This window comes from Trichechus manatus, unplaced genomic scaffold (assembly GCF_000243295.1).
Source record: "Trichechus manatus latirostris isolate Lorelei unplaced genomic scaffold, TriManLat1.0 scaffold00010, whole genome shotgun sequence".
Lineage (NCBI taxonomy): Eukaryota > Metazoa > Chordata > Mammalia > Sirenia > Trichechidae > Trichechus > Trichechus manatus.
Window position 1 is genome coordinate 3,699,398 of NW_004443946.1, and position 8,847 is coordinate 3,708,244.

The 8,847-nt window shown below is 41.0% G+C and overlaps 1 protein-coding gene across 1 annotated transcript in view; it reads right to left on the reverse strand.

Moving 5' to 3' along the window:
* NID2 (nidogen 2) overlaps window positions 1–8,847 on the reverse strand; it is a 74,902-nt gene that overhangs the window by 19,892 nt on the left and 46,163 nt on the right. The window contains exons 11-12 of the mRNA XM_004371089.2: window positions 8,387–8,515; window positions 7,358–7,501 (exon numbers count right to left, since the gene is read on the reverse strand). Of these exons, the coding sequence (XP_004371146.1) occupies window positions 7,358–7,501; window positions 8,387–8,515 (273 nt within the window). The remainder of the gene's footprint in view (window positions 1–7,357; window positions 7,502–8,386; window positions 8,516–8,847) is intronic.

Here is an 8,847-nt window from a genome sequence, read left to right on the forward strand (position 1 = left end):
TCATGGAGGCAATTACCAACACATTCCATATTCTCCTTCTATTTCTGACTCTCCTTCTTCCTCTGTTGCTCCAGGCAAATAAAGATCAATTGTTGTGACTTGGATGGCCACCTGCAAGCTTTTAAGACCCCAGACACTACTCAATGTACTAGGAGGTAGAACAGAAGCACTAAACATGTTATTAGGCCAATTAACTGGGATGCACCAGGAAACCATGGCCATAAACCTCCCAACCAAGAAACCAAATCCCATGTGGTGTTTGGTTGTACATAAGCAGCCTCAACAGCTACTCTTTTTTTTTTTTTTTTGTCATTGTTGTAAATATATCACACAACTTTTGCCAATTCAGCTTTTTACAGGTGTACAACTTATTCACAGCAATTATAATAATCGGCTGTAAAACCCTACCCTTAATCAATGAGATATTTCCTTCACCATCAGCTCCGCCCCATTTCCCCTTCCTCCCACCCCTGGTAACCACTAATAAACTTTGTTCTCTATACATTTGCCTTTTCTTCTTTTTTTTAATATAAGTGAGATCATACAATATTTGTCCTTTTATGATTGGCTTATTTCACTTAGCAAAATGTCTTCCAGATCCATCCATATTGTAGCATGTATCAAGACTTCATTTCTCCTTCTGGCTGAGTAGTAACCCATTGTATGTATGTACCACACTTTGCTTATCCATTCCTCTGTTGATAGGCATTTAGGCTGTTTCTACCTTTTGTCTGTCGTGAATAGTGCTGCAATGAACATTGGTATACAAGTTTCTATTTGAGTTTCTGCTTTCAAGTCTCTTGGGTATATACACAGGAATGGAATTGCTAGGTCATATGGTAGTTGTATTTTTAGTTTTTTTTGAGGAATCACCACACTGTTTTCTACAATTGTTATGCCATTTTGCATTCCTGCCAGCAATGGGTGAGGTTCCAATTTCCCCATATCCTTGACAAAATTTTTTATTTTCAGTTTTTTTAATATTAGCCATCCTAGTGGAAGTGAAATGGTATCTCACTGTGGTTTTGATTTGCATCTCTCTGATGGCTAATGACGCTGAACATCTTTTCATGTGGTTGGTGGCCATTTGAATGTCCTCTTTGGTGAAATGTCTATTCAAACCCTTTGCCCATTTTATGATTGAGTTATCTTTTTGTTGTCAAAGTTTTATATATATTTTGGTCATTAGATTCTTGATGGATATATGGTTTCCAAAGATATTCTCCTGGTCAGTAACTTGTCTTTTCACTTTTTCAGTAAAGTCCATAGGGTTTTCAATGGCTGATTTTTTGGGAGTAGACTGCCAGACCTTTCTTCTGAGATGCCTCTGGGTGGATTCAAACCACCAGCATTTCAGTTAGTAGTTGAGTGTTTAACCATTTGTGCTAGCCCGGGACTCTATGAAGGAGACATATAGCCCTGAATTTGATGTGAACTCTGCCAGGGGCAAGGGTGTCTCCTCACCTGGCTTCCCAGAACCCAGGTGAGAACATTCCTAGGATTATGCCCACCACCCTCGCTGTGACCACAGTCTTACTGAGCCACCTTCTGGTGACTAAGGTGTTTTCCCAGGTACCAGTAAGTGGACACTCTGGACACTAAACAGAGACGATCTACGAATCTCCTAGATTGTAACTAACAAATTAGCATTCCGCTTATCCTCAGTCTCTGGAGAGTTTAGTCAGCATAAATCAGCTACTTAAATCCTAAATGCTCAACATAACCAAGTTTCAGACCACCCAGAGAGGTTCTGCCTAGGAAAGCAGTTGGCCTCCCTGGTTACCTTCGTTTCACCTACAAAGGCAGAAAGTAGACTGATGAATTTATCTGCAAGATTAGATACAAACAAGGTTGTCTGTTTAGTTCCTCAGTTAATGAAATATAAACTAATTAAAACAATATGAAAACATTATTTCCAATATAATCAATATGAGTTTTAGATTGTCATGCTTGGTTATCCTTGAGGCTGATTCTCTGTCTTTTCAAAAGACAACTCAAATGCCAAGTTTGGTGAAGCTGGTGACCACCAGGTCCTTGGGCCTGGAAGAGGCTGTAAAATCAAAGCTGTAAGTATCAACATCCAGCCAAATGCAGGAAACTAAAGCTATTCACAATACATATGCTAAAAGTACTTCTAATGGTAACAGGAATCCCAAGCAATGGCAGGAAGCAGGAATTCCTGAGACACAGGGCCTATTTCTGGAATCTATAAAGCAGTTTCTTCTGGATATTTTTGAGCTAAGAGAAGAGGGAATTTTCCAGAGTTGTCAAATCTCTTATGTTCTTAAAGCCTATGGTCCAGGAATTCTGTCCAAACCTGAGAAACCAGCCTTCCTCCCCACAGACGCTGTTGCTGCTGTTTCTAAAGTCATGGGTAACCAGTAACTTATGAATGACCAATGGGGGGAAAGTCCCTGAATCAGAGACTGAAGGCATCACAGTGAGAAATCTGTTGAACACAAAGGTAGAGAAAGTTAAGGCTTGCTGAATTGAAGCCCCTGACATCCTCCTTGGAGGACCTCACACCATGATAGCAAACTATAGTCCAGTCAGCCACTCCAGGGCCTAAGCTCAGAGTGGGCTGTGGCCTCTCTTCAGGAGTACAAACACTGAAGGGCTTTGGGGGAGTCAGAGCTTTTATATAAAGAAAGAGAACTCTTTCCTATTTCACAGGATGTCAAGTGTCAGAAGAGAAAAAGTAGAGACTTTCAGTCCCTTGGCAAGGGGGAGCTTTACTTACTGCACGATTAGGGGTGAGGGACTGTGACTTATGCTTAAAAATTACCGCCAATGGTCTTTAGAGACTGTTAGAACATGGAGGTCAAGACAACAATGTTCAAGTTGTAGTAGAGCTCCTTTGCCATTTAGGTAATGAAAGATGGCTCATCCCCAGCATAATTCTCCACACTATCATCCATTAAGCTAATAAAGAACATGTTTGGAAAACCTGAGGGACTATAATTCAACCACCTCCCCTCCTGAGCAACAATGGCTCTGGGTAACAGGCCATCTGTAACCCAGCTTCCTCAATTCACTGACTTGCTCCTCCTTGGGAAAGTCCCTACTCAAGACAAGCTGATTTTACACCTGGCAAGTTCACCGAGACCTATAAAGACAAAGAGAACTATTATTAACATGACTGAGAAATATCCAGCTCACACCGTTATAGGGCTTAAGTCAATCCAGACTGAGGGAAGCCAGAGAAGACTGAATTCTACTTGGATAGAAGCCTCCTGCTAGTGACTCAGACAAGACTGAGAACTTAAAGCCAAGTGCAGTCTTTCCAGGGAGCCTGGTTTTTAACAAACTGTGCCTGGAGAAAAACCCACATGTACCCTCTTATTGCTAGTTGATGGAATAAAAATATGTATGTTTAAGAATACATACTGTCCAAAAAGGAGAATCTCCATCAAATATCCTTTGGTCCCTGGGACACACGTACACTGTGGAGATCATTATATATATTTACATACTTATTCTGCAAGTCACCTTCATGATTAGTCCAACCTGATATATGCATGGGTCTTTAGGGAAACAACTATTCATTCTCTCCTCCTCCACAATCTGAAAGCTTGGAAAGCAACCACACTGTAACTGGGTGTGGTCGTTGTTGTTGTTAGGTGCCATCAAGTCACTTCCAACTCATAACAACCCTATATACAACAGAACGAAACACTGCCTGGTACTGCACCATCCTCATAATTGTTGCTATGCTTGAGCCCATCCTTGTGGCCACTGTGTCAATCCATCTCATTGAGGGTCTTCCTCTCTTTCACTGACCCTCTACTTTACTAGGCATGATGTCCTTCTCCAGGGACTGATGCCTCTTGATAACATGTCCAAATTACGTGAGACAAAGTCTCGCCATCCTTGCTTCTAAGGAGCATTCTGGCTGGACTTCGTCCAAGGCAGATACGTTTGTTCTTCTGGCAGTCCATGGTATATTCAATATTCTTTGCCAACACCATAATTCAAAGGCATCAATTCTTCTTCAGTCTTCCTTATTCATTGTCCACCTTTTGCATGTATATGAGGCAACTGAAAGTACCATGGCTTGGGTCAGGCACACCTTAGTCCTCAAGGTGACATCTTTGCTTTTTAACACTTTAAAGCATTTTTTTGCAGCAGATTTGCCCAGTGCAATACGTCATTTGATTTCTTGACTCCTGTTTCCATGGGCGTTGACTGTGGATCCAAGTAAAATGAAATCCTTGACGGCTTCAATATTTTCTGTTTATCTTGATGTTGCTTATTGGTCCAGGTGTGAGGATTTTTGTTTTCTTTATGTTGAGGTGCAATCCATACTGAAGGCTGTAGTCTTTGATCTTCATCAGTAAGTGCTTCAAGTCCTCTTTGCTTTCAGCAAGCAAGGTTGTGTAAACTGCACACTGCAGGTTGTTAATGAGTCTTCCTCCAATCCTGATGCTGTGTTCTTTTTCATATAATCCAGCTTCTTGGGGTAGTAGGCAGCCTCAAAAATGGCCCCCAGTGATCCCTATCTCCTGGTATTCACAGTCTGTAATTCCCTTCCCTTAAGTAACTTGCTTCTAACCAATAAAATAAAGCAACATTGAGGGGATGTCATGTCCGTGATTATGACTTCTATCTTTCCAGTAGACTCTCTCTCACTGGTGTTGATAAAGTAAACTGCCATGGTGGAGAGGCTCACGAGGCAAAGAACTGAGGGTGACCTCCAGGCAGCAGCCAGCAAAGAAATGAATCCTACCAATAGCCATATAAATAAACTTGGTAGCAGATCCATCCCCAGTCAAGCCTTCAGATGACACCCTAGCCCTGGCTGACCCCTTGGATGAGACCCTGAAGTAGGAAGCCCAGATAAGCTGTGCCCATATTCCTGACCCACAGGAACTGTGAGATAATAATGTTTGTTGTTTCAAGTCACTGAGTTTTAGGGTAACTGGTTATACAATAATAGAAAACTATTACTGATGTTGGTACCTGGAAATGTTGTGCTACCATAACAAATAACTAAAATTGTAGGAGTGGGAGTTGGAACGAGCAATGGGCTGAGGCTGGAACAATGTTTAGAGTATGATAGCAAAAATTGCCTAGAACAGGCCGTTAGTAGAAATCTGGACTTTGACGATGCTGTCAGTGGGGACTCAAAAAGAAGTGAGGAACATGTTTTTGGAAACTGGAAGAAGGGAGTTCCTTGTTATGTAAGCATAAATCTTAGCAACACTGTCTTCTGCACTTATGTGGAAAGAAAGCAGAACATGTATCTGATGTATTCATCTAGTTAAGGAAATTTCCAAGCAAAGTGTTGAAAGTGTTGCCTACTTTCTTCTTGATGCCAATAGTAAAATATGAGAGAGAGAGGTAAATTGAGGAAGAGGCTGTTAAACAAAAAAGAAACAGGACTTGATGATTTTGAAAATTCTCAGACCCTCCAGAGGGAAAAGATGCTAAAATTAAGAAATAGCTTCTATGCGTCGTTAGGATAATATAGCCTAAAAGTAAAATTTGGTTTAGAGATTAAAGAAAAAAGGAAAGAAAAGAAAGTGGCACAGAGATAAAGCCGAAGATGTAATTGTACAACATTTTGTTAAAAATCTAAGATCAAAGGATCAGGGTATTCAGTCATACAAAGGGCCCTTTAAAGAGATTATGGGTGTGCCATGCAGATCCTCTGTCTAGAGCTGGAAGTATTTATTAGATACTTCATAGTCTTGTTACATGATTGGACCAAATACCAGGACAAACAGGAATCCCAGCTGAGAGTGAACGTCCTTCAATAACTCAGCACCAAATATACCTATTTAGGGGAAAACAACAACAACAAAATAAAAATAGGGCTGAGCCAGAACTTTGGGTTATTTCAATGTAAATTGTGTTTTCAAAAAAACCATACAGCAGAGCTTCTGTACAGAAATGGGAACATTAGTTAATTAAAGAGGATGGTTCAGACAATACCAAATAGCCTGACATGTCTGGAAAGGAGTGGAGGGCTGTGCTGCCCTTACACATTTGTTCCATCAATAGCATGAGGCTTCAGCCTGCTTGTCTAGTCAGCCTGTCCTGCTGAAACCAAAGGGAAAAAGGAGTGGGGAAAAGAAAAGAATCAAACATTTGGTGAGGAGGGAGGTGAACCCATGCTGTTTAGATCTGCTCAGCAGCTCCCAGAAGTTACAAGACTGTTCTTAGTAAATCAGCTTAGTGAGCCCCGGTGTACAGTGGCAGATGCAAGCAACAGTTCAGGGAGGGGATAAAGCCTGCCTTTTAGATTTAAATTCCCAAAACGGACCCTTTTCCACTCAAAACCCTTTTCCCAGCATTCTCTCATCCCCAGTATCTCATTTTGCCATAAGTTTGTGGGTGCTGCTGACAAACAGCATGAAATCGAGTTTGAGTCCAATTAGATGCCATTGTAGACGTTTAGAACACCTCTAGGGTTTATGTAGATTCACCGTGTAATTCCTAATGTACTACTAACTACAGCTCCATGAACATTTTTACCCAGAGAGTTATGTGTAGTTTTTAAGTAACAATTTCACACGTTCTATTATTTCTGACAAAGTTAAACTGAGACAGCCCTACATTCTTGTTTACTGGTTCTGATAACATACTGTATAAAGTCTTAAAGGTAGTTGGATTTCTGGGAGAAAAGTTTTGAGCAATTAGGTATGCATTAACATCCTTTTACATCTGTGGAGTTCCTTCTTTTCTTTCTCTCTTTTTAAGGGGAGAGAGGAAGAAAAATAGAGAAAAAAATATATACGTGTTTAGAGATTGCTTAAAATACCACTTCAACCAGGAAAACGGCTCTAACTAAAAATTGGGTATGCCTGGAAGTATTGGATTCAGCCATTAACCGGAGAGATTGGAAGATGGAGACTTCATCTTTCAAAGATGAAAGGAAAATATGCTACTTTTCCTAAATTCCTCCATCCTAGGCTAGCTCTTGGAGCCCTGGTGGTGCAGTGGTTAAGAACTTGGCTGCTAACAAAAGGTCGGCAGTTCGAATCCACCAGCCGCTCCTTGGAAACCCTATGGGACAGTTCTACTCTGTTCATTAGTGTTGCTATGAGTAGGAATCAACTCCACGGCAATGGTTTTTTTTTTTTTTTTCAATGCTAGCTCCAAGGCGCAGAAGGTTATAAGCAGGCAGTGCCTCCCCAGCCCTCAAGAAGTGTCTCCACCAAGAAGAACCATAATATGCTCACCAACCAAGTCCAAGGAGTATCATCCTTGCTCCCCACCCCCCTTTCTGACCTAAGGAACAACATTTTCTCTGTTTCTTTTCTGGCAATTCCAAGGTTGTTTAAGTCAAAGGAAGGGAGAGGTCCCAACTACGTGGGGATGTACATCCAGCTGAAGCTGACCTGCAGGTACTCACCAGTACACTGGTGCCCAGTGCCAGTGTAACCAGGCAGGCAGGCGCAGGTGAACGTGCTGCCTCCATGGTGGATGCACCGGGCCTGCCCAGCAGGAGCGCAGGTGTGACTGCCGTCCTCACAGGGGTTGGGAGGTGGGGCAATTACTGAAAAGAGAAGAAGGCAAGGATTCCCAAGAGTTCAGGCTTGCGAATGGGTGCTCACATTGTGGTCCACAGACCCACAGCATCGGCACATGTGGGGGCTTGTAAGAAATGCAGGTTCTCAGGCCCTGTCCATACCTAATGAATCAGAACCTGAATTTTAACAAGATTCCTACATGGTTCAAATGCATATTATGAGAAGTGCTGGTCTGGGTGTGTAGTTAAAATTGTAGGCTTGAAAGGTCAGTTATCAAAACAGTCCTTGATTAAAGTTTATAACTCCCCAGAGCAATTGCTATACACACACGTACACACACAGATTTCTACTATCACTGCTACTTTTTTCATCCCACTAAATTAAAAAGTGTATTTTCTCTATTATCATCTATCTCCATAAATGGGATGAATTCGGAATTCTAGTTCTTTTGGGTATATTTCAGGTCCGAAGTATTTTTTTAAAACACTAGAAAGGGTATATCTACTACAGATGGAATTCCTTGGCTGTTCAAGTGGAATAAGTGAAGTGTCTTTAAATTACACATCTACTTCATTCTGATTTGAAAAGCACCTGATGTCTATAAAGAGCTAGGGGTGTTTACTTGAGAGGTTCATAGGCTTGTTACATGATTGGGCCAAATACTAGGACTCACAGGAATCCCAAATGAGGATAAGCATCCTTCAGTAACTCAACACTAAAAATATCTATTAAGGGGGGAAAAAAATCAGGGCTGTAACTGAGCTAGAGCTTTGGATTATTTCGATATAAATGGTGTTTTCAAGGAAATCATACAGCAGAGCTTCTGTACTGCACAAGAGGAAACACTAATGAATTAAAGAGCAAGGTTTAACACTCTTTCAGCCAAAACAAGAAATGGTTTTGGTGCTTACAGATGCAAGTGTGCCGGTCGTCTGCAAACTCATAACCACTCCGGCATTCACACTTGTAGCTTCCCTTCAAGTTGATACACACAGAGTTGGGGCCACAGCGATGGAAGCCGGTTGCACATTCATTTACATCTAAGAAGAAATGAGAACTGAGAAATATTTCTTAAATCAAGGGTCCCAGGCGTGGAAAGCCTGAAAACTCAATGTTTTCTCATCACTATGAGGTTCAGTGGGACTGATGGTTGGTGGACTAAACAGGAACTGAAATGTAGTATTTCTAAGCACCAGAGATGGATGCATGTTTCAAGATCATCATAAATAATAAAACCGTATTTCAAGTCATTCAAGTATAAGCCACAGGGAGATACTTTTTGAACACACATCCTGAAAATTCTTTAAACATTTTAAAAATAGTGAGCATTAAGAAAAAAAATTATAAAAGTTTTTCTTTTAAAATATATTTT